Genomic DNA, 26,634 nt, shown 5'->3' with positions numbered 1-26,634 from the left:
TGGAAATGCTTATTATCTCAGGTCCTTAAGAAAATGTGTTTAATTATATTAGCAAGAAAAATTGATTTGTATTTATGAGACATCTCTGATTTTATTCTATTTTAATTGTTCTTTGCCATCATTTTTAGGATTGTGATATTAAAGTGTTTTGAAAGAAACAATACTGTAATGTGAATTATTGGAGAATTACTGGATGGCTTTGGAAATTGCTCAGCTATGCAAACATGAGAACCTGGGTTTGGGTGACAAATATCTATACATAAGGGCTTGATTTAGTGGGGTCCACCTATAACCCCAAAGTTGCTATGGTAGAAACAGATGGATTCTTAGAGCTGACTGGCTAGCTCTGGGTTGAGTTAATTAAACAAAAACAAACAAACAAACAAACAACAGTGTTTAAAAAACAAGGCAAACAAAAAATAGGCAAAAAGCAATGAAAAATATCAACCTCTGGCCTCCTCAGTCATGACAAATTATACACACTGGTATGTTTCTGAATATACCCACATGAACACCTACCTATGCATCACAGAAATAATGTATACCAAAAAGCATTATACATTTTTAAATTGAAAATTATTTTCTATTACACAGTAAATTTATTTCTTAGAGTTTTATTTTTGTGATCAATACATTTAGAAACAGGTATTCCATGGTTACGTGACATTTCGCTGAAACACAGGTGTAGATAAGGAGCCATCTACAGAAGGATCAGCCACCCCAGTGTATACTATGCCTGACATGAAACAAAGAAGCACCTCCACCATTTCCTCCCAGTTTTCTTCCCCTACTACCACAGCAGCACACCTAGAGGATGATGGGTCATAGGAAATGGGTTTTGTGACTAAGGTTTCTTTTACACAATCTGTTACTTTCCTCTTTCCAGACTGTCGAACAGTAGTTACTCTTACACTTCAGTTTCCAGAGACTTCCCTATTTTTGCTATTACCATTCCATAAGATAATATCAAATGCCTTTAAAGGAGATCAATACACATAGCTAAGGGCAGGACTTAACATGAATGCTGCTAATATATGAAAAAATGTCACAAAAGTATATTTAATTTGAATGCTTATTACTTTATAATAAGCAACTATGTCATAATATGATAGAATAGAAATAAAATTCTGTGTTTTCTGATGTTTGAGACAAATCAGAGAATATAGTATTTTCTACAATCTTACTCTTCCTGTTTAATTTTGTCAAATTCTATAGTTATAACTGATTGTATGTGTAGCTTTTTTATTAATTATTTTATTTATTTACATTTCAAATTTTGTACCCTTCCCAGTCTCACCTCTGCAACAGCTCACCACAACCCATTCACTCACTCCTGGTTAACCCCTCTAGCATCCCCCTTTGCTGGGGCCACAAGAACAAGTGCCTCGCCACCACAGATGCCAAATAAGATGATCCTCTTCTACCTTGTAGCAAGAGCATGGACCAGCCCTGTTAGTTGATACTGTTGTTTTTCCAATTGGGTTACTTACAATCCCCTTCAGCTCCTTCAGTCATTTCTCTAACTCTTCCATTGGATTCCCCGGGCTCAGCTGATTGGCATCTGTCTTAGTCAGATGCTGGCAGAGCCTTTCAGAGGACAGCTAAACCATGCTCCTGTCACCAAGCACTTCATGGCATCAGCAGTAGTGTTTGGGTTTGGTGTCTGCAGATGGGATAGATCTCAAGTTGGGGCAGTCTCTGGATGACCTTTCCTTCAGTCTCTGCTTCACTCTTTCTATTTCCTTTAGACAGGTGCAATTCTGGGTTAAAATTTTGAGAAGGGTTGGTGGCTCTGTCCCTCAACCAGGGGTCATGTCTATGTACTAGAGGTGGTCTCTTCAGCTTCTATCTCACAGTTGCGTCTTTAGGCTATTGCCATCCCATTGGGTCCTGTGAGCATCTCACATCCCTGGCATCTGGTACTTTCTAATGAGTCCTCCATTTCACACCCCCACTGCTACATATTATTATTCTTTCTCCTGGCCCTCTGAACATCTCTCCTGTCTCTTCACATAACTGACCCTGCTATCCCTTTTCCTTCCCCCTGTCCTCTCTCACCCAGGTGTGTCATACCCTCTGCCTCCTGTGATTATTTTGTTTCCCCTTTCTAAGTGGGACTGAAGCTTCCACATTTTGGCCTTCCTTCTGGTTAAGCTTCATATGGTTTCTGAGTTGTATCATGGGTATTCTGAGCTTTTGGGCTATTATCGACTTATTGGTGATTACATAACACATATGTCATTCTGGGGTCTGGGTTAATTGACTCCGGATGTTATTTTCTAGTTTCATCTATTTGCCTGCAAAATTCCTGAGGTTGTCATTTTTAATAGCTGAGCAGTATTCTATTGCACTTCTGGCTATTATAAATAAGGCTGCTATGAACATAATGAAGAACATATCCTTTTTAAATATTGGAACATTTTTTGGGTATATGCCCAGTAGTGGTAGAGCTGGGTCTTCGAGTAGAAGTATTTCCAATTTTCTGAAGAACCGCCAGATGGTTTTCCAAAGTGGTTGTACCAGCTTGCAATTCCACCAACAATGGAGGAGTATTTCTCTTTCTCCACATCCTTGCCAGCATCTGCTGTCACCTGAGTTTTTGATCTTAGTCATTCTGACTGGTGTGACGTGGAATTACAGCGTGGTTTTGATTTGCATTTAATTGATAACTAAGGATAGTGAACATATTTTTAGGTGCTTCTTGGACATTTAGGAATCCTCATTGAGAATTCTCTGTTCAGCTCTGTACCCCATTTTAATTGGGTTATTTGGTTTTCTGGAGTCTAACTTCTTGAGTTCTTTGCATATTTTGGATGTTACTCTTCTATCAGATGTAGGCTTGGTAAATATCTTTTCCCAATCTGTAGGTTACCATTTTGCCCTATTGACAGTGACTTTTGCCTTACAGAAGCTTTTCAGTTTCATGAGGTCCCACTTTTCAATTGTTGATCTTAGAGCCTTAGCCATTGGTATTCTGTTCAGGAAATTTTCCCCTGTGCCCATGTGCTCAAGGCTCTTTCCCACTTTCTCTTCTATTAGATTCAGCAAATCTGATTTTATATGGTGGTCCTTAATCCACTTGGATTTGAGGTTTGTATAAGGAAATAAAAAAAGGTTCAATTTGCATTCTTCTCCATGCAGACAGCCAGTTAGATCAGCACCATTTGTTGAAAATGCTTTCTTTTTTCCACTGTATTGTTTTGGCTTCTTTTTCAAAGATCAAGTGGCCATAGGTATGTGTGTGTGTGTGTTTATTTCTGGGTCTCCAATTCTATTCCATTGATCGACCTGTCTGTTACTTTACCAATAACATGCATATATGAAATTACCACAATAATGAGATATATATGCACAATTTTGTTGTCACATTGTGATTTTGGAAATTATGTCAATGTAAGACATGGTTCATAAAGGAATCATTAACATTTTGACCACAGACTTTAGCAACATATGGTTCTTATATTACTGGCTTTTTTTTTTAAACATTTAAAATAGTTGCAGTATGCTGCAACTACAGTATGCTGTTTGTAAATATTAGTTAAGGGAAAATGATTCTACATTTAAATTATATTAAATTATAAATACTGCTTTCAGTTTTGAAATTTGAGGATCTTTATTCATCCCTCTTTGCTTTTACTCGGACCTGGAGAAGTAGCATGTCGTTTTACTTTATCATGTTTTTGATGAGACTTAGTCGTACTATGGCTCAGACTGGCTTCAAACTGATGACAATCCTCTTCCTCTGCCTCCTTGAAACTCGGATCACGGGCCATCATTCTCATGCTTACAGTTTGTATGCCAGCTGAATAGGACAATCGTAAACTGAGATACTGGTATGAAGTTTCAAAAGAGCCTTTGGACACTGGTATACAGAGGGAGAGTAAAGTGAATTATAATAATTGTCACAGTGTTTTACCAGCTAGATTTTAAAGACGACTCTATTCCCTTTACATATTCATGAACTATCCACTTCACTTTCTCTAGACACATTTACAAAAATTAGCATATTATTCTCCAATTCTTGGCAGAGATCTCCGTAAAGGAAAATTTTTCTCTCTATTTTTCTCCCTATTTGTTAATGCAATGGAAGTTCAGAGCTCAAAAATTTCTTGCCACTTTTTATGAGCAGATAAAAAAGCATTGAGTACTTCATTATACAAAAATAATATTTTGCATTATGTAATTCATCAGAGTCCTTAAGCTTTCCATAACCAAATTTATAAGTTAGTCATAAACAAATATCCTCATGTATGTATATGTAGTGAAGTTAGTAATAGCTGGGATTTATTATTATGTGTACATGATCACATAGAGGCTTAATTTTTAACATACATAAATCCAAAACATCTTCTGTATTATAAAATCTATAAATGTTTTAGTGACCTTAGAATTTCCTTATAAATGAAAAATAATTGCTTCACTTTTCATATATATTCAGTGTCAATTATCTTTGTGTGACCAATTTTTTCAGAGGGGTCATTTTGTTGGTGACTTGCCTCAAAGGTGTGGAGAAACAGCTGAGAGAAGAAACTTACATGAAGAAGTATTTACACTGTTTCACATTTTTAGTAAGAAGAGTATATAATGCAGAAGCCATAAATATCAGTTTCATGCTGGTGACAACACCAGGCTGCTCTTTCTAATATGGTGGCTAGACTAGGAAGCAGAAGACAAGCTGGAACCAGAAACTGTTGTCCTTTCCAAAGTCTACTGTTAGGAAACCAACCACTTAGTTAACCAGAGAATGCACATGAAGTGCTGTACAGCATGATGAGTTTGGGATGAAAGACTCAGTCATAGAAGACCTGGAATATTTCACATATCCTAATAATATCCTCAGTATTTTCATCACATTGTTTTAGCATGATTGATTTACTTTTAAGCTAGGATCTGAACTTTACAAGGAAAGTTCTATGAACATTAACTATTCAGAATATTATGTTTCTATGTATTTGAGGATCACAGTTAGAAGATTCTGAGAATAGGATAGAAATCATATTTATCAAAATATTAGGTTTGTTCAGAAAAATGTAATTTAGTCAATATTGTTATTTACTGAAGTTTCCTCATCTAATGATTCATATTTTAGATCATAGAAACAACTTTTTAAAAATTGATCAATAAACCAAATAATCATCATCACTGTTATCTTAGCTGACATTTTGTGTATATATATATATACACACACACACATACACATATATGATGGGCAGCCTGGTGTTGTCACTAGCATGAAACTAATCAGTTATGGCTCCTTCTGCACACACATGCACACACACATTAACACATATCTGTCCAGAAACTCCTAATTTTTTAATGTCTTTCTAATATCTATGAATTGAATTAGCTCTCTCATTCTTTTCTGGACAATCATGAAAATGAGAATCATGACCTATATTTTCTTTCAATTTCTACACGTAAGTCTTTGAAGAAGCTAGGCATCATAAGAATATTATTGTAACTATTTATTATCTCTTAAAGCATACATCTTCTAAGTGCTCCAAATATTTGCCTTTGTCCATATATGTGGCCTAATCATCAAAGTTACTGCTACACCTTGCTGAGAAACTTGTAACCTTCATTGCAAATCATGCACTTATATCAGCCACTAGTATACAAATTCAAAATTATCAATAATAGTCTGTTGTCACATAATGTATGGTAATAAAACATTTATGAAATTTCCATGAGTGTATATATAGTTTATGTATAAGTCTAAGATTTGGAGATGTGTATGTTTTTCTCATTCATTTTTGCTCTTTCTATAAATAATTTTGATAATGGTAATTTTTTGTATATTTTTTTTATATTTACATGTGCCCCAGTTTGAGCAAAGGAAAAAAAAGGCATAAAAATTTTGCTGCCGAAGTTTTAAATTTAAAGTTGCTATATTTAATAAAACACTATATTTGGGTATGCTTAAATGTTTGGAATCAGTTTGAAATTAATGAATTATAGTAGATTATGGCTGTGATTGTGTGAAGTATTGTCAGATCATTCTAGTCATTTGCTTTTTTTGACTGTTCATTCATGCAATAGGATATTATGGAAGAGTAAGTTGACTCAGACAAGAGATTCCTGCTTATTTCAGGGGTGTGTTTGATATATTCTTTTGATGATTCACAAAATTACAGATACTGCATGAGAAGAATTTCTCTTGAATTATTTTATTTTTGAGAATAATTTTCACCTTCTTTTCTTTTCTCCAATCCCTCCCTTAGATCCCTACTTCTTCTTATTCAAATTTATACCCTCTATTGGTGTATATTCATAGAAACATAAACATAATCTTTTGGTGTGTAATGTTTATATGAATATATTTTAATAACTGAGTAAATATTCATGAACTATTAATGCACAAACTATGAACAGTCTTATAGAGAGCATTTAGAAATATACAGGTAAGGCATCATTGGATAGATGCTGGAAAATATTGCACAGTGATGATGACATAAATAAAATACCTGTAGAATAGTATGATAGAAGGTAAAGTTGGCACAGTGCTACAGGTTAGACACAAGAAACTAGACAGATATAAAAACACATATTATTATGGTATCTAGAGCAATGTGTAACACAATGTGCAATTCAAAAGAATGTGCACATTCTAATGTCTGGAAACTCAAGATGCTACTTCCACAATAAAATGAATGGATTTTACTCACATGTTTAAAATAGGACTTTTGCTATTGTGAGGTTATTCTATACTATTAATGTGAGCCTCATGTGTTCATAAACATTGTTTTGAAAAAGAGGTGATAGGATTAGTTCTACAGGCTCAGAATATGTGGTGAAGTCCAGAAGTCCGTGAATGGAAAGAAGCCTTGTACTGACAACCCTCTTTGAAAGTAACTAACTATGCTAGTTTGTAGAATACTTTGTTATACATATATATATATGTATATATATATATATATATATATACATATATATATATACATATATATATATATATAAAACTTTCATAAATTTTACTTAGGGCATATTTTGATTCTATTTTTACTAATAAAGAAAAACATTTAGTAATCAATTGAATATTATTGAAATAATTTTAATGGTATTCATAAATACAGTTTTACTTATAGTTTATATATGCATAATAGAATTGCAATCAAAGTGATCATAAATTGGAGAAACAAATTATGAGATATAGAAGGAGTTGAAAGTGTAGAAGGAGGTGCAGAAATTACATAAAGTAGTCACTTCTGAAATTTTCAAAACACAAACAAAACCAACTATGCTTTTAATTTTCTTAGTTTGAAGTACCTTAAAAAAATCTAATACCCCATGTTAAAGTGACCTGACACTTGTATAAACTGCTAAGAGATTGTGAAATTCCAAAATTTTACTGTGATTTTAATAATTTGATGTTTCCTGTTCTGGTGATTAGATCATTCTCATTAGAAACTTGTTCTTGTTCTTTATCTATGGTTGGAGCACACTAATGTCAGTGTGATCACTTTCTGTACTCGTGAGCTATATAGCCTAAGAGGCACATAATAGAGTCTCACAGGACATATCCATATTTTTTATTTTTTATTATTTTTAATTTCTATATGATATATTTTGATCATATTCTTTCTCCTCCTGAAAGTCCTCACAGGTCCCTTCACCTCACTGTATACCCAAGTCATGTTTTTTCTTCTCCCTAAAACATAAAACAAAACAAAACAAAATAAAAAGAACCTCAAGGAAACAAAACAAAAAGACAAAACAAGCAAAGTATTTTTTTTTTTAAAAAAGCACCCAATAAAACATGAATTCAATTTTGTGTTTTTCAGCAATTTCAGAGTATGAGGCCTGCTCTGGAATGTGGTTGATAAAAGTTGTGACATTTCATTGAAGGAAATTGATTTTCTCTTACCTAGCACTTATCATATACAAATGGGTTCTTAGTATGGATTGGGACCTTATACCATACCACATCCCCTTTTCATGGTTGAACCTCTTGTCTGGTTTGATCTTGAGCATGTCTTGTACATGCTGGCACAGTCTCTGTGAGTTCCTGTGTGCATTAAAGCTGTTATGTTGCAAGGAAGCTGTTTCTGCCTCCCCTTCATCATAAAGATCCCTGAGCCTTGAAGAGAGAGAGAGAGATTTGATAAACATAAACAAACAAACAAACAAACAAACAAATAAATGGTCTCCCTTAGAACTGAGTGTTTCAAGGTCTCTCACTGACTACTTATGCTCTTATTTTGCACTTTTGGGTTTCTATGCCAACTGCCATGTAGTGCAGAAAGAAGCTTGTTCAATGAGGGTTGGGTGAAGGACTAATCTATGGGCATAGAGTTATGCCACTAGTACTAATTTCATTATTATATCTCCTTATCATAATAATATTATGTTTTCCCCTGGTTCCTTGGTTTATCTAGTCTAGGTTCTTGGACTCATTAAATGTTTGGGTATCACCTAATTGGGATGGATCTTCAAATCCAATCAAAAAGTAGTTGATCAATCCTATAACATTTGTATTATTATTGCACCAGTATATCTTGCAGTTGCCTTGCTGCTGTGGTTGATAGTGTTCTCTTTCTGTGGTCTTTGCAGTAATCTACACAATGCCTTGGGCTTGGGGAAAAGTAATGACAAAAAACAAAACTGGTTGTTTCTATCTGAGTCCTCTAGTCTTTTGCTCTCATCACTGACTGTTCCGTTTCCACTGTGGTGTTCAGATACCTGGCAAGATATACAATTTAATGCTACAGTATCATCTTATTTCAATAGAGGGAATGATATGACTCACTCCTTTAAGTAATATAACTCAAGGAGGCCACCATACCACATACAAAAAAGCTCTGTATGACTTGGAGTGCCAGAGTTGTGGATGTCAAGTGGGGCACAACAGCTCAGAGGGGAAGAGGGAGGGAAGGATTATGGGAGGGGGTGACCAGGATGAGAGAGGTGAACAGGATAGAGAGTGAATAAGTAAATATTAAATAAATAAAAATAAATTAAAAATAAAACCTTCTGTGTAATGTAAGTTAAAGAGAAAATTAAGAAGCTAACATGAATATGAGTGTTAGGTGAGATTTTCCACCACTTATAAAATGTGTGGCATGGTTCAGTGAAATTAGTCCCATGGTAAACGTAGAGGAATTCAACATCTGATAACATTACTAATTTGGAACAGAATGTTGTGATTTGGCTTTCTTCTGGGCTTTAATAGGTTGGCCAGCTGTAGTCATTTATCTTATGTTCCTCTAGTTCCCAGTTCTGGATAGGAATTTTCCCACTGAAATACATAGTTTGGTAGTTTGGGTGGTTTATGTGCACTGCTGTTAAATACTACTCATGTTTTCCTGGTCATTACATAAACAGAAAGCTAAATTTTGTGTGTTTTCTACTATGATTTAAATTGTTTAGCAGAAGACCTCAAGAGGGCACATTTAGAAAAATCTCTAATATAGGACATTATACTTATAATAGAAACCAAACATGGCTCTTTTAAGAATTAATAAATGAAGAAACTAATTAATTAATTAAATGATTTATTTTCACAATTCTTTGTTTGCATGTTGTGATGATATATATATATATATATTGAATATATATCAAGATCAATATATATATTCAGATCAAAGAAAATTGAGAAAGAAAATAAAAAAGATTGTCCACATGTATATGGAGCATTTATTTTGTTTTTCAAAATGTTATATTACATTGCTTTATAGTATGGAGATATTGTGGTAAATTAGAACTTAAGTAGAAATTGTAGGTATGGCTTCTTTTACTGTTATTGGCTTGTTCTGTAGTTAATAAATTGTTAGATAGTAGAAATTTAGAGATTGATCTTCCTAAATTTTTTTTAAAGATCATAGGCTCTGACTCTATTGATTTTTTAAATGATTACTGACTTTCCACCAATGAGTTGGGATGTCCATAATTAATGTTTAATTTTAACAAAACAATCCTGAAATTACACTTGGAACTGCATTTTTTGCAAACTTGTTTTATAACCTGCTATATTATTAGCTAGATGTAGCCTTATTTTATCTTAAAAGATTAGTCTAAAGATATTCTGTTTCTGATAATATAGATAGTGTGGAAATCAAGTTAAATAGCCACTGATAGTGAGGTTGCTTTGTGTATTGAAAATTCTATGATTAAGTAACAACAAGCATTTAATGGAAAACAAATTCTATGATAATTTATTTGATGAGGAGTTAATCTTGTTATTTTAAAAGAGGCAGGTTGTCACTTTGTATCTTATTATATTTAATATTTGTTGTGTAATTTGCATGATTGTTTTGAACAATGGTGGCTGTGAATGTCAGTGACACAATTTTCTATTTTATTATTTCCTTTTTATCCTAATTCATATCAATGTGAATCTTAATTCAGAAGAGTAATTCAAGCATATGCCTTAATTTTAATCATGTCAAATATTAATTTTTGCCAATTACTTTTTACTAATATTTAATTTTTATATTTTATGGTTGTTAACTTTGAGAAAATGAGCAATAACTAATAATATATTTCAGCTTAGTTTCTTTTGATTAAAAAGAATGACTTGTCTAGAGCTAGTGAAATTTAATGCCAGGTTTTGTGAATGTGTCATTTGAAATTTCACTGGGATCATATATCAAAAGATCTACTTGCATGCTTTTAAGATGAAGTGATTGTAGGCTTATATCTGAATAAGCAGATTAAATTTGAATTTCAAAAGAAGACTTTAAAGTCTCTTTTTTCTTAGCAGAGATCACATATATCAAGTGAATTTAGAATGGAGTATGATTTTTTTTAGTACAATAATATTTAGTTATAATACAGAAATGATTTATTAAATATATGAAATATGTGATTAAAATGTGTGCATTCAATATGACATATATATTTCATTGGCTAAATTCATTATATATCTGTATATCTAAGTTGCTTTCCCATATTAACACTCTTCAATTTTTTTTAGTTCATTAACTGTATTTCTCATATATTAGGGCATATTTACTATTTTTCTTACCTGAAATGATGACATATTCTGAAACAAACATACCAGAGTAATAATTATATGTACTATAATTAAACTATTTATAAAGCATGGAGCATATGACTGTGTGTTCCATGGCTTTCATTGCTTTAATTTATTTTTACCATAACAGTACAAAGATTATCAGCACTCAGCAGAAACCATAGTTTCCGTTTTAATTTTAATCTTCAGCAAAGCTAAGAGGTTATACACACTCAGGCTCAAGAGATCCAGCAGTGGAATGAACCGTAGCTACCAATTGGATGGTACCATGGATGAAAACCACTGCCATGTAATGGCCAGTGTTGGCCAGATAACCTGTTCAGTAGGTCAGAGTTACAGAGGGAATACTATTTTATGATATTTACAGTTTCTGAATGGCTGATCTGAACGTAACTTGAGTTAAAGAGAATCTGAATGCATGTAAGCAATGACTGAAATGATATTTAATTTAGTTCAAGTAGAAAACGAAGCATACATGCACAGAATGTTAAAATAGGGGCTAATTCATCTTAGCAAACACAAGTTAAAGTCAAATGGAGACAATGATGTTCAGCAGCTATAAATACCAGGGTTCAATTTCCAGCATGCACGTGGTGCTTCATACCCATCTTAAACTCCAGCTCTTCTGATCTATGTGTTCATGATGTATGTATTTAGTCAAAAGACGTATATGCTAGCAAAGCACCCATAAAATAAAATAAATATTTAAAAATAAGTAAATATAATCAAATGGCTTAGATTGGGATTCTAAATTTTCTCTAATGTAATACTTTGAATCTAGTTATCTGTATGCTAGTTTAATGTTCTATAATGCTTAGCTGCTTGATCCCTCTTCGTATTTCCTTCTTAGTAGGTAAAAGGACAGAAAGATTTATGATGAGGACCATCAAGGCAGTGTATCCATAGCCCATGTTTTCATCTTTAAAATGATATATTTTCATATATTTACATATAGATATAAAATTACAGCGCATATTTTCATATAGATTTATGGTTCAAATATTTTGAACAACTCTCATTTTATGCAAGTACTTAGGGGGCATAAAGAACAATTCAAAAATCAATTGAGTCTCAAATAGCTCACTAAATGTCCATTCAGGTCCTGGGAATGAAGTCAGGTCCTCTCCAGACCAATGAGTGTTCTTAACAACTAGGGCAACTCTACAACCCAAAAAAAGGAACTTTTGGGGGGGAGTTAAATAAATAAAGGTAGTCATATTCAGCACCATGGATAGTCACAGACTAATAATACATTAATTTTTCTGGCATCATTAACGTGTGTGTGTGTGTGTGTGTGTAACAAGTAAGCATTGTCTAGGGCTTTTTATAATTAGTTTTGTCTGTATGATCACCATGAGCTAGCTACAGGATATGAAGAAGGCTGTTTTTTATTCTATTCAACACAATTAAAACTCATACTACCACCATTTTCACGCTGTTTTAAGAAACAAACAAGGCATTATTCTGTTTTTACTGAATAAAGCTAAGGTCCTTTAACACTTAGTCGTCCAGGGCTCTTCGTTCATTAATAATGTGGATAACTAACTTTGCCTGTTACCCTCAATGTAGAGTTAAGAATCCATCTTACAAAACAAAACAAAATTCTTTTATTTTAATTATCATACTGAGAAAATACCACGAATAATTTTGATGAAGGATGAAGAGATTAAAAAATCAGGAAAAATCCTTTAATCAAATATCTGAATACTCATATATTTTATATGTCATATTGCTGCAAACAGTATCATTACTCTCCCTTTAAATTGATAACTCAGAAAATGAAATTGCATTTTTAGCTGCCTACTACAAAGACTAAAAAGTACATTCAGAACTTAATCACTGACATCATCCAGAATCAGATGCTTACAAAATGGTGTGAAGCCAGTCCTTACTCCATTGCTGTAATTGCAGTTTGAAGCCTTGTGGTTTAAACTTTTTTTCTACATTGAAAAATCTGGGAGAACATTTTATTTCATTGAGATTACTATTTTTTATTGTACTTTAGTGTCTTCTCACTCTAGAGAACTTGAGGCTCCTAGTTCAAACTACTTCAGTCCCCGAATCAGTCATTTTCAAAAAAAGAACTGGAATTTTACTATGTGCTTGTGTACTTGTGTATTTATTTGTGTATTTATTTATTTATTATAAGCGCATCACACTTGTTTTATCATTAGTCAAAATGTGGTTATAGTTGGGTCATGACTGTAGTACACCATTTATATTTAAAAAAGAAACATGCACTAACTTTTTTAATCTTCAAGCCTCAAAACCAGTTCCCTAGAATATCAGGACATAGATGCACACTATTCATTAGCCCATTGTGATTTTTCATTTACTTCTATAAACTCTTTCAGGAACAATATTGTTGCTTACGTTAGGGAAAAATATCAACTTCTTATTTCATCATATCCTGAAAAGAATCTCAGCACATGATAAATATGGGTTTTTGGTTAAGCTTTAAATGTTTTGTGAGCTCATGGATTCAGATATATATGATAGAGCATACCGATTTTTTTTCATTTTCTCTAGAAGTAGTTATCTAATAAGTATTCTAGTAAATCTAAATAAACAACACCATAAAATGATTTGTAATGAAATGAATGGGGAAAATAAAAATAAATCTATTATTTTTTTAAACTTTGAGATATAATATGCTTTATCAACTACTTTAAATATGTCTCATATAATAATTTATTTTTTAACATCTAATATAATAAATAACACATATTAAAGGTCAGTAATTTTGAAAACATAACCTAACAAAACAAAAATTTTATCTAGAAAATAATATGCTTATTTCTATAAGAGTAATTCAAGATACAGAATTTATACAATTTGGAAACATGCTATATTGAATACATACTAGACTTTAATAAATGCCTTTTCTAAAAAAAAAAAAAAAAAAAAAAAAAAAAAGTGATCATCCGGAAACTATATTCTATAAAGAATAAAGTTAAATTATTTGTCTACATTTGAGGAGACTGAAAATGAGACCCTAGGCTAACTACAATGGTATTACATGTTTGTCAGTAGTGTTAGATAATTTTCCACAGCTTAAATAATAATATTCTTTAACAGCTTTCATCGGAAAAATAACTTTTACAGTATAATTGAAAATGTAATAATAATACACCATAACTCACCAATCATTACACAGAGTAGGTTGTAATTTCAGGGCTCTATTAACCATGTTATTATTTATTTGTGCTATCTTACAGCTCCTTCTCCAGTCACCAATGTGAAAAAGGGGAAGATTGCAAAGAACAGCATTTCTTTGTCTTGGCAAGAGCCAGATCGCCCCAATGGAATCATCTTGGAGTATGAAATCAAGTACTTTGAAAAGGTGAGACGAGGAAAATAAAACATCTTTTTCTTTTCTTTCCACGTTAACAACTTCACTTCTAGACTAGTAGAAGAGGAGGTTGTATTTTTATGTGTAAATCAATACAAGCCTGTTTTTCAGTTGAACTTCTGATGCCTCCAGTGAGCATTTCTTGTGACATTCTGTGGCGACTGCATGTGCATTAGCCTTATAGTCAGCTGAACTGATTTCCCAGTAAAAGAAAAAGTTGGGGGCTGGAGAGATCACTCATTGGCTAAATATCCTTTCACCTTAAGTGTAAAAAACTGAGTTTTGATTCCCAGATTCCATATAAATGTCAAGTAGGTGTGGAGGCCACCTGAAACTTCAGCATCAGAAAGCACAGTAAGGGGGAGGGCCCTTTATAAAGCTGCTAAGCAACCCTAGTGATGTTGGTGAGACTACCACATCGAGTAGGTGGATGAAAGATCAGGATGACTCTCTACCTCAAACTCTGGCCTCTACATGCATATACATGTGTGCACATTCTTCACATATGTACACATTCACAGAAAGCATACAAAATAGAACATGTCACAGCAAATATACAAAATAGAACATGTGTGTCACACACACAGAGAGACACACACAAACACACACATACATATATACATATACATCATATACATATACATATACATAAGTATGTATATACACATACACAAATCATAAGACATTTTGAAAGTGTGTTGGACATTTACCTTGTTGATTTTCAGTAGTGAATACAGTAGTATACAAGGAAAACTATTTGTACTTATGGCCAATATCTCACCATGGTATTGGTTCTGTTAAAGTATGAAAAATTTCATACATGTACATGCATGTGCATGCACACACACACACAGTCTAACATCCTATGTAAGTTTAATTTTTAATTTTGAAGAAAATATACTGGAAATGTTTTTTTTACATTCTCCATTTTCATTTCTCATGCTTCCTTGAATAACTTGTACCTTAAGATTATACCTAAATATTAAACACACACACACACACACACACACACACACACACACACACACACTTATTAGTATCCTATTATTTGTTTTCACTCTATATAAGCTATTGAAAGTACAATCAAATTGTTGTCAGTTCAGAGTAAGTTTGTAATTTCTACAGATAGACTGGCATATGTGGCTGAAGTAATGAAGAGACTATCTAAATGTGATTCTGTGTGGCTTAGACCTAACAGGATACCTTTAGAATAATTTGAGCTCTAATAAAGAGTACAAGAAGTTAGATGGTTGCCAATCCAGTTCCAAAAGGGGAATTGGAAAGTCAACTCCATTCATGTTTCATTATAATTTATTCTTATTTTTCTCCTCTCCCACTGTCTTCCTGGGTGCCTTGTAAGCCACACCAAAAACATAGCTTTGAATGCACTAAAATACTTGAAGAGAGGACCTTGGAGATAAAATTATTTTGCAGTATAGCTGATAGAGTTGTTTGTCAACATAGTTGGAGTTGATGTGCTGAAATATTGTAGTCTTACTGATTCCCATTTTCTGAGTTACTGCATTTTAATCCCACTTTTCTGAAAAAGAAACACATTGTGTTTGTAATGATTTCTAAATTAAGATTACATTTCATATTTGTTTCTGTAACCATTACAAATATCTACAAAATGCAAAGTTACATAGACTGCACATAAGGAAATGTATGTTAACTTTCATGATAAACATTTCATATATCCAAACGTTATTTTTATTTTAATGGATTTTAACATGTTAAAAATATGTAGTGGAAACCAATGATATCCTTACACCAAAAACTATGTAAATGATTATAGGTCATTATCTTAACTGAAATACAGTTTATTAGCATAACACTAAACTTTTGATACATGCTTGGGTGTTTACATGGTTTTTCTTCCTTTCAACCAATGATGTAGAGCAATTAACATTATTTATGCTTTCCTTTTCTTCTATACCTTTTTTCTTTTTTATTGGGTATTTTCTTTATCTACATTTCAAATGTTATCCCCTTTCCTGGTTTTCACCCCGGAAAACCCCCTATCCCATCCTCCTCCCTCTGCTTCTATGAGGGTGTTCCCCCAACCACCCACCCACTGCTGCCTCCCCACCCTGGCATTCCCCTACACTGGGGCATTGAGCCTTCACAAGACCAAGGGCCTCTTCTCCCACTGATGTCCAACAAGGCCATCCTCTGCTACATATGAAGCTGGAGCCATGGGTCTTTCCATGTGTACTCTTTGGTTGGTGGTTTAGTCTCTAGGAACTCTAGGGGGATTCTGGTTGGTTGCTATTGTTGCTATTCATGCTTTAGTACCTAGAATTACTTCCCTGCCTCCCTGGTTAATGACTGTCTTTATCTATGTGTTTCCCGCCTATGTGCATGATTTAATGTCTGTCTCTTTCACTCTTTAAGCTGCTACTTCTGTTAGAAGACATATATTAAGTGTGTCTTGGGAAAAGTTGCTATTTCTGGTAAACATCATACATGTTCTGGAATGATTTTCCACATAATAAAATGTCTTTTAGTTATCTGTCTTTCAACATGATCTGTTATTTAATACTTTCCATATAATGGTATGTTTATATGTTTATATGTTTATATGTTTTATTACCTCTATAATTGAGAATAAGAAAAATTATTTGAAGCCTTGGGAAATCTCAGTTGGAAAAACACTTGCTGAAACTGTGTGTAGGCATGATTTTGATACCTAGAATCTATGAAACAATTCCAGGTATGATGATGTATGCTTATAATTCAAGTACTCCGGTGCTTGATCCACAAGGAACTCTGGAACTTCCTGGTTGACCATCTTGCTTAACTAATTTTGAGTTTTAATTAAATGAGAGGCGTCTCAGTAGAAGTAGACATTTTAGAAGATGCCACTGAGAGATTGCCTTCTGGTTTTCAAACATATATGCACAAGTGCAAATGTGAACCTGTGTATACATGTACACATATATTAGCATAGACATGTGCATAGATACACACACACACACACACACACATATATATATATATATCGAATAATAAATTGCCTTTGTATACTCTTAAAATTAACAATACATATAGTAAGTTATGAATTCCATTTGTTAATGTTATTAGTTCACTAAACTTTATCAAATCAAATTGTTTAATATTCTCATATACACATAAAGATTTTCCTAACACTTCAAGAATAGAAGAGCTAATGAGCCTTTATACCATGTTGAAGTGGGGGTTTTGGCCGATTTCCAGAACTCATTTTGGAACTTCAGAGTGACACCACTCTTTTATTGGATGGCTTCTGGCCAGCCACAGGTGGCATAGCCATCTAGGGCACATATACTTGCCAGCTGGCACTTCTCTCCACCATTGCCCTGCTTTAATAGAGGTCATTGGACTCCTCTGCTCTGGCCTGGTGATGGGCCTTTTGCCATCTCTTAATTAAAGGCAGAAGAAAAGGGGAAGCTGCCCCTTGACAGGCTGCTTGCCAGCTGGCTTCTTTTGCTGGGCCCTCCCTCACTCCATGTGAACAGTGTTCATGTAGCAGCTGGGTGATGTAGCTCATTTGCTCAGCTGGGACACCAATGCAGTGAACACCCCCACCCTGACCAACGATTTGGCCGCCAGGTGCCTGTGGTTGCTGAAGAGGTATATATAGTTTCTGATAAGATGATAATTAGCCTTCTACAGTGATTTAGGGAGTGAAGTAAAATTAAATAAATTTTCTATAATACTGAGATTATTACCAGTGTATAATAACAGGTTTTCATACTATACAGTCATTACTAAGTTATTTTTAAGTATAGTATTGAGTTAACTCATCAAGACAGAAGGCAATTGGATTTTAGAACAAGTAAGATTTGTTCATCATAAAATCAAACAATGTTGTCTTTTGTGGAATTGGTGTTGGATCAGACATTATTTCAAATACCCCTTGAGTTTTTGTGTAATGACTTTATTTTGCAAGAAAAAAGTCCAGTATATTTACATGATGCATTTTATTGTTGTTCTATATTAGTTTCAACCATAAAAGTTTTTGAGTAATCAAATTTATTCATTTATTGTTTTGTGATTTTTCCTCTCTATTGGAAGACTTTAATTTCCACTTTAAATAAGAACACCTTAAATTCTGGAGTCTTATAAATACAATTTATTCATATATTTGGAATTCAAATGTCAACATTCCTGTTCTGTTAAAACATTATTCTTATTTTATATAAAAATTTTTATTGTTTCATGTTTATAAGAAAAGAAACTCAAAGTCATAGGAAATACATAGTAAGGCAAACAGTAGCTTTTTGCTAGATTTCTCTTCAGAAAATTAAACTTCCTTCAAAGAGATGAAAATAATATTAGCAAACAGATATTGAATCATATTCTACTCAAAGTTATTGCTGCAATCATAGCCAAACTGAAAAGTTTATTACTGACAACTTATGATATTTAGGCTCAAAATTGAAAATAATGAATAATATAATTGGGTTTATTCAGTCCTAAACTTGCGCATCCTATGAACTCTCAGTAACTACAATAGATTACAAAATGCCGTTTACAATATTGAAGACACCTCAAGCAATGACAGGTTTTCACTACTGTTCTCCTAGCATCTTAACAATAGACAGTAGCAGAAGAAGGGCTCATGGATAAAGAAATTGGTATTTAAGTCTCAATTTATGGCATTGAATTATGCACTTTAGCTCCTTTATAAAAAATACTACCTGGACTTTTTCAGTATTTTACAGATTAAGCACTTAATCTGTGCATTCAAAACAAAAGATGAACACCCATCCAGAAAGAATCAGAAAACCTATTCCTATTAGAAGCTAGACGGCCATCCCTGTTTAGATGTGAATTTGGATATAACTAGGTCCATGATAATTTGATAGGAGGAGGTATATGAATGAGGACTGATTAGCGGCTTTATGGGAAGTGTGCTTACAGGTTTATGTTTTATGTAGTATTGATTATTGAAACAGACTTGACTGCATGGAATATGAATGAGTTGAGCATCCATTGGATCACCTATATTAATCCGTAATCTGTCTTCATGCTCACTACTTGTTTCACTATTACCACATTCTGATGAACACACCCAGGCAACAGGTCCTATTTCAAAGTAAAAGTGACCCTACTGTAGCAGCACGTCAGCTTGTGATCAGTGTCATGGTTACTGCTGCCAGTCATCCTAAGACACAGAGAGGCCACAAGGTTGGTGAGGACTTCTGTTGACTCTCCAATAAAAGCATATTTTCTTTATTTAGCTTGAGATTTTTTTCTGTTCTATTTCTAACCACTCAGTTACTAGATTTTCCTACAACAGGACATTTTATAAAATGAAAAAAAAAACCAAAAGGTCCTGTATTCTTGAGATTTTCTTTACTGCTTCCTGCTTAGATTAAATCAGTCAAAATTCCAGTGTGTTGGAAGTACTTATTTCATCTCACAAGCCTGGAATATAATTAAAAATCTAATTTGTAGGTTTAAGGCTTACATCTAACATGAATGTACAGGAAATAATTCCAACATTATGTAAAATGAACAAATGTGTTAGGCGTATTGCAAGAAGGCATTCTTACGGGAACAAGTACATAGTCTTAGAAAAATGCAATCTGCTCAGTAAAGGTCTTCTGCAATGCTTTTAAGGATTCATTTATTTGTGTGTGTGTGTGTGTGTCTGTGTGTGTGGTGTCTGGGTGTGTGTCTGGGTATATTCACATGTGTGTCATGGGATTGCAGGAGCCTTAACACAAGGCTTAACTCAAGGGCATCAGAGTTACAGGTGGTTGTATGTCAATTGAACACAGAGACTTCTGAAGGCCAGAAATGCCTTTAACAGCTGAAGCATTTCTCCAGACACACTTGTAATATTATTAAATGTTATAAATTTATTATTGCAAAGGCACATATGATAGATCAGAAAATACAACATGATCAATACTTTTAATTTCTGGAAATATTTGCAAGCAATACAACTGCTTCAGGGGTAAGATCTTTGGTTTTGTTTTCAATCCTGTATAATAGAAAGTCTTTGATTGCTGTTCTATTTTATGAGTTTTCTGTTTTGCTGTCAGTATTTCATGTGTTGACGACTGACTTTTATTTCCTGTGTTACATGTACAATTTAAGGACCAAGAGACCAGCTACACAATTATCAAGTCTAAAGAGACCACTATTACAGCAGAGGGCCTGAAACCTGCGTCAGTGTATGTCTTCCAAATTCGAGCACGTACAGCAGCAGGCTACGGAGTCTTCAGTCGAAGATTTGAGTTTGAAACCACACCAGTGTGTAAGTCATTTTAATTACTGTCCGCTCTTGTCTCTGTAATGGTTACCAGAAGAGAGTCTGTGGATCGATAGACTCCCGGGGCTCTCTGTCAGTTTCATCCTTTCTGTCTCTCCAGTCCTGACCCCTTCAGGTAGGAGGCCTCTGCCATGCTATAATGGTGGGTCTGTGGGTTAACACTCTGTGTCTCGCCTTCTTGCTTTGGTCCACTGGGAGCTGCTACATCAAGCATCTTAAGAAATGTTTAAACCTTGCTTTTAAAGACTCTGTTCCCCCAGGTGCCATGCTTTATTGAATTATTGCCATTTACTTTTTACTTGTTTTATTGAACTATGCTACTTTAGTCTTTCTAGGAAAATTCTACAGGGAGCTTTTCTTAGCATTGAATTTGACAAGAAAATGGTGCTTTCAGGATCCAATCTGATTTCCTAAAGTAAAAATTAAATCTGTGTCAGAATCTTGGAATGGTGAATCAGGATATCGTTCTGAAATGCTCTTTGGTGCCCACTTCTTGTATAATCTCATAAAACATAACCTTGGGCTACAACAAAAGATTTTAGATTACTTGTCCTAAACAAAACCCATTAATGCTAAATTAGAGAACAAAACTGTGCTTTGTGTATGCACAAATGAGCTACTACTATAGGTTTTCTCTTAAGGAAAAAACACACATGAAGATTCTAAAATGTTCTCTGTGTGGGTGTGTGTTAGTGCTGTCTGTACTTGTGTGCATACATCCATTCATGTGGACTTGTGTGAATATGTCTATGTGTATGCTTCACCCAGCTGCATAATTTTCAATGAAAAATAAACACAGTTAAAAGAAAATGGGAGTATAGTTATTGAAATAATGTTATAACTACTAGAATTATTATTAAAATACAGTTTTAGTTTTCATATGATATTGACCTGGGGGAAACAAATTTTGACTCTGTTTAAAGCCTTCATAATTGATTTAAAAATAATTTTTATTAAGTGATGAACAGGTTCCCTAATGCTATGCCACTATATTATAAAGTAAAAGATCTTATTGCTTAAATTTAATTAAAACTAGAGAAACTGGATTAAAATGCTTAATTTTCATATAAACTATTAAATAAATTTAATAGTATATAGTACAGAGAAAATTTTATTGAATAAAAAAATTATTTAATCTCAAAATTGATTTTTTATAAAAGACAAGCTATGAAAATGGCTGATTATAATAGTCTTAGTTTTACATATATTCTATTAGTGATGAATATTGAAATAACCTAAAACTCTAGGAACAAAGTATATAAAATTATATATATATATATATTACACATACATATATATGTATATATTATACATATATAATCAAAGTAGAATTAGATGATGTAAAATTATAGAGATTACAAATCTCAACTATGATTTTGATTGACACATGTTCAACCACTATTTTTTCTTTAGGAATTCAATACTTCATTCTTTATATTTATTAAATGGTAGTTCTTTGGTATCCCCTTTCAACTACTGTCCTTTGAATACATCTCATGTGTCCCTCCCTTATTGTCCAGTTGATGGCCTCTTATTCTTTGATTGTTATTAGTCTGGACTCTCTGATGCTTATTGCCTATAATTAGAAATCATTTTATTTAAATCCGTATGTACATATTTGCAAGTATTTGTACATACCGTGGATTATATATTTTCTTTTAAGATTCATGTAAAGTCAGTTTTTGGATACAGTTCCATAAGAATGTATGAGAAGCAATGCACTTAGGTTCTTCAGTGGATGGCATTTTAGAAAACTAAAGTACAGGAGCCACTATTAATGATGAAAAATTCCAGAGATTTTGACTTTATACTTTTAACTCCTCTGTAAAGAAGTGTTTAGAAGTTGTGTATAATTTATAATTTCATCCCTTTTCTAGATTTATAGATCTTCCAAGCTGATAAAAAATGCACCATCATGATGATACCCTTTGCTTCCCTTCCTGACTAAACCCCCAAATTAAGGAACAACTCTTCATGTGTTAGTGATAATTGAAATTCGTTAATATTTTGCTTTAGTTACTTTTCGGTTGCTGTGATAAAATACTATGACTCAGGCAATCTAGAGAAGAAAGCATTTATTTGAACTCAGAGGGTAATAGACCACCATGGCAGAGAGCCAGGAAACAAGGCACAATGATAGTGGAAGGAAGCTGAGGGCACACCAAACTTCAAGCATGAAATAACAAACTAGAAGTGGTATAAGGTTTGAACTCTCAAACCTACTCCTGATGACAAACCTCCTAAGAAAGCTGCATCTCCAAAGTCCCCACAAATAGCTCTACCAATGATGGACCATGTGTTCAAACATCCAAGTCTACTGGGGATATTCTCATTTAACCCACAATACGTGTCCTCACTTTCAAATGTTTCTTCAGGTCAAACTTTTGGAGGAGCCATATTATAGTTTTCATATACTTCATAATTATTTTTAATTTTGTTCTATGTTGTTATTTTTACTGAGCCTATTTCTCTGGACACACACACACACACACACACACACACACACACTCACACACAGAGGTGGGGGGAGGAGAAGGAGTTAGCAGATATAAATACATAAATATAATATTGGTAGGAATAGGCATGTAGTGAGCAATGTGACCTAGCTGAGCCAGCTCCGAGCTTTGCATTATTAACTCAAATGTAAATGTTCTTAATCTGAGCCTATTTCCTGAGTCCTAGTCCAAAGTCAGATTCTGACCTTGAGCTTACTTCTTTGTCATGGCCTGAAATCAAATTCCAGCCAAGCATCTCGAAGTAGCCCCCTGAAAAAGCCCTCTACAGTTTTACCAACTGGTAACCAAGCAATCAAACATATGGGCTTAGAGGAGCCATTTTCATTCAAACCACCACAGCTATCCTCTTGTTCTGTTTCTTTCTAACTTCCACGCTTATTTATAGGCACACACTATTGTGTTTGGACAAAATCAATGTATTTTCACTTCTGATTACAAACCACTTCTTTTCTTTAAATCCAAATAATTGAGAGTTACTGAATTAGCCCATTTATACCAGAAATATTTTCAGAGTCAGATGGCAAGGACTTTGAATGGTAGACTAGGAATTTGGGTATATGGTATGTTTTTGATGAGTGAAATGTTTTTAAAGAAATATTTTTATGTTTAATAAAATACATAAAAAGCTAATCTGTTCTCAATGTTTGGGAACTATAATCGAGTATTCCTATCATGGTAGTTTGAGTCAAAATAGTAACTGAATATAAATATATAATGAAATTAGTACAAAATTTATAAATATATTTATTACCTCATAGACAAATAGTTCTTGAGGAATATTAAGTAATAGTGAGTAGAAACTAGGATGATAGAGACAGTTTAGCATGGTGTTTTGATTTATGGCACGTTTGAGCCTTTTCTTAACCTATACAGGTAGAAATTTTAAGTAGGCATTCATTTTAAAGATATTTATTTTCTAGGAAAATATAATCCAGATAATTTTTTGCTGAACAAAAAAAAACTGACTTAATCCTTGGAAAGATATGATTATTGGAAACAAAAATTTGGCCTTATGATTAATAATTGTTAACTGATGTTATAAACAGAACTTTAACAATTGATGGGCAAGTGAAGAAAACAGAAAAAAGGAAAGGGAGGCAGAGATGAAGAAAAATGAGGGAGGAGGAAGGGAACATTGAATTCATCAAGTTCAAACCCATAAATATTTGTGGAGAAAAAAATAGCATGATAATACAAAACTCTGGAAATATCAGAAAAGAAATTATCCATTTTGGTTACCCAAGCCACAGCAAGACATAGTTTAAATTCTGAGCTACATGTTCCAAATGCAGAAATTATTTATCATAGTGCAAATATGTAAATGATGTACTCATCAAATTCACAAACATTATACATAGACTCAGAAGCAGAAGAAAGTTTTCAGAAAGATAGAGCGTTGCAGATTTTCAGTAGATGAGGCTCTGTCCATATAACTCACTCAGGATGCCAGCAAATAGGAATAAGAAGGTAAAGAAAACACAGGAAAATAAATAGGCACTAAAAACTAAGCATACTTACCCAAGCAGGTGAGTAGGTAAAATATTGCACTAAGGTTTTGGATGGAACAAAATCTGTAATGGAAAAAGAATGGTTTTTACAATGGCATGAGGTTAAAAACAAAACAAAACAAAAAGGAGAGACTGTGTACTTAATGCTGAACACAGTCTACCTCGTGGTAGTCTAGTTTTGCTAGAATGCTTGACATTTCTAGAATGTAAAAAGTGATGTTCAATGCCCAGAATTTGTGACCAAGATTCATTATAGGGATAATTTTGTTTCAAAATAAATGAAGCAAATTGGAGTTGTATCCTACTTGAAATAATATAAAAACTGTTCAATGCTGAGCCAAGATTTTAAAAATATTTTTCTTATTGTTTGAAAATTTTATACAAGTATACAATGCCTTTTTACCAAATCCATTTCTGACTTTTTCCACTCAAACTCATCCATCCTCAAGAAGGCTCACAACCATCTGTAACGTAACTCTAGGAGACCTAATGCCTCTTTTGGCCTCTGAGGGTAACGGGTTCAGATGGGTTACACTGACACCTGTGCAAGTAGAGCACCCATAAACATAAAATCAAAACAAGTATATTTTATAAAGGACAAGAAAAGAAAACGTAAAAAGATAGACTTTTATACTACAAATAAACTTACCTGTATTCTTTGTAGTCTATTAACATAATTTTACTTATATAAGCTGATGAAAGTTTCTGAGTCTATAGAGTATTCTGACTGGGATGATATGTAGGTCAAGACAAGGAGTTCGTTATAAAATGAACTCACCTTGGACAGAAACAGTATAGGCTTATAAGAGAGATGTGAAGTTACAAATTACATAGACCAAGATCAGGCAAAGAGGTGATAAAAATCATACAGAAAATTCACATGGTATTAGCCTTTGAAGTCTATGTACTTGGTACTGTGAAGTTGTACCGGCACTTCTCTGAAACATCAACAATGATTCTGCTACTAACAAAACACACATAACGCACCCTCTTCAGAGGGCATGAAAACCCAAAGAAAATTATATTTGCTGCTGCATATGTTTCTTATATATAAATAGTTACCAACACAAAAGAGAAATATCATATTTATTTAGATACAACTCCCTAAATATTTCAAATTTGTGTTGTAAGAATTGTATTGATGAAATTAGAAAGCTCTATATCCATATGGATAAAATGTATAATAAAACAAGCATTGAAAATTTGTCGAATCTCTTCATAAAGCTTTAAACTTGTACTTTGATAATTTTCAGTGATCCTACATATAAAATACAATAACTCATATTCTACATGGAGTTTTACTGTTAAGTTATATTTAGAATATTTTTATTTCAGCAAAGTCAAAGCCCCATTATTGTAGGCATTTTGTCTACAAGAAAGAACTCCTGAACTGACATATTTTTGCTAGAGAACAACAGCTGTAAACTCTAAAAATGTCAAATCTTGAATGCTCAACACTTTCTTACATACATGACTGTGTTTGAAGTCACGGACAATATTTCCCCTTACCTTGTAAAATTCAGGACGCTGGTACTGTGAAATCTGCACTCTATTTTTATGATAGGCAGAAATAATCAGTGTCTAGTGATGCTCATGATTTATATTTGGTGAGTAAATATTTCCTCCTTCAGATGCCCTTTGAGAACAAATATTGCAGGGGAGCCTTAGCTGGGTTTGTGTGAATTGTTTAAACCACAAATCAATTACCTACTGTGAAGCAGCTCACATTCTGAATGCTTGTGGTCCCTTTAACTACAAATTCCTTTCTCTCTATCTCCTATCAGCAGTTGCAGCATCTAATGATCAAAGCCAGATTCCCATCATTGCAGTGTCAGTGACAGTGGGAGTCATCTTGTTGGCAGTGATGATCGGCTTCCTGCTCAGTGGCAGGTAAGGGAGGAAAGAGTTTCTGAACCTTTGCAACTGCTCCCTTCCTCAACTTGATACAACTATGAAGCTGTTAAGCACATCCTAAAACAAATCAAAGAAGCAGCATGCCAGTAGATAATGCTTATGTGTGC

At 33.5% G+C, this 26,634-nt stretch overlaps 1 protein-coding gene across 5 annotated transcripts in view; it reads left to right on the top strand.

Moving 5' to 3' along the window:
- Window positions 1-26,634, top strand: part of Epha5 (EPH receptor A5) — a 308,023-nt gene that overhangs the window by 198,926 nt on the left and 82,463 nt on the right. For 3 of the 5 annotated variants that reach the window (XM_034508730.2, XM_034508729.2, XM_076938720.1), the window contains 3 exons: window positions 14,191-14,315; window positions 20,415-20,574; window positions 26,398-26,503. In XM_034508730.2, the coding sequence (XP_034364621.1) occupies window positions 14,191-14,315; window positions 20,415-20,574; window positions 26,398-26,503 (391 nt within the window). The remainder of the gene's footprint in view (window positions 1-14,190; window positions 14,316-20,414; window positions 20,575-26,397; window positions 26,504-26,634) is intronic. The other 2 variants (XM_034508731.2, XM_076938719.1) reach the window with 1 other exon arrangement.

The sequence above is a fragment of the Arvicanthis niloticus genome, chromosome 7, assembly GCF_011762505.2.
Source record: "Arvicanthis niloticus isolate mArvNil1 chromosome 7, mArvNil1.pat.X, whole genome shotgun sequence".
Taxonomy (NCBI): domain Eukaryota; kingdom Metazoa; phylum Chordata; class Mammalia; order Rodentia; family Muridae; genus Arvicanthis; species Arvicanthis niloticus.
Note: the sequence above shows the minus strand (reverse complement) of the source record. Positions and strands in the feature narration are given on the sequence as shown.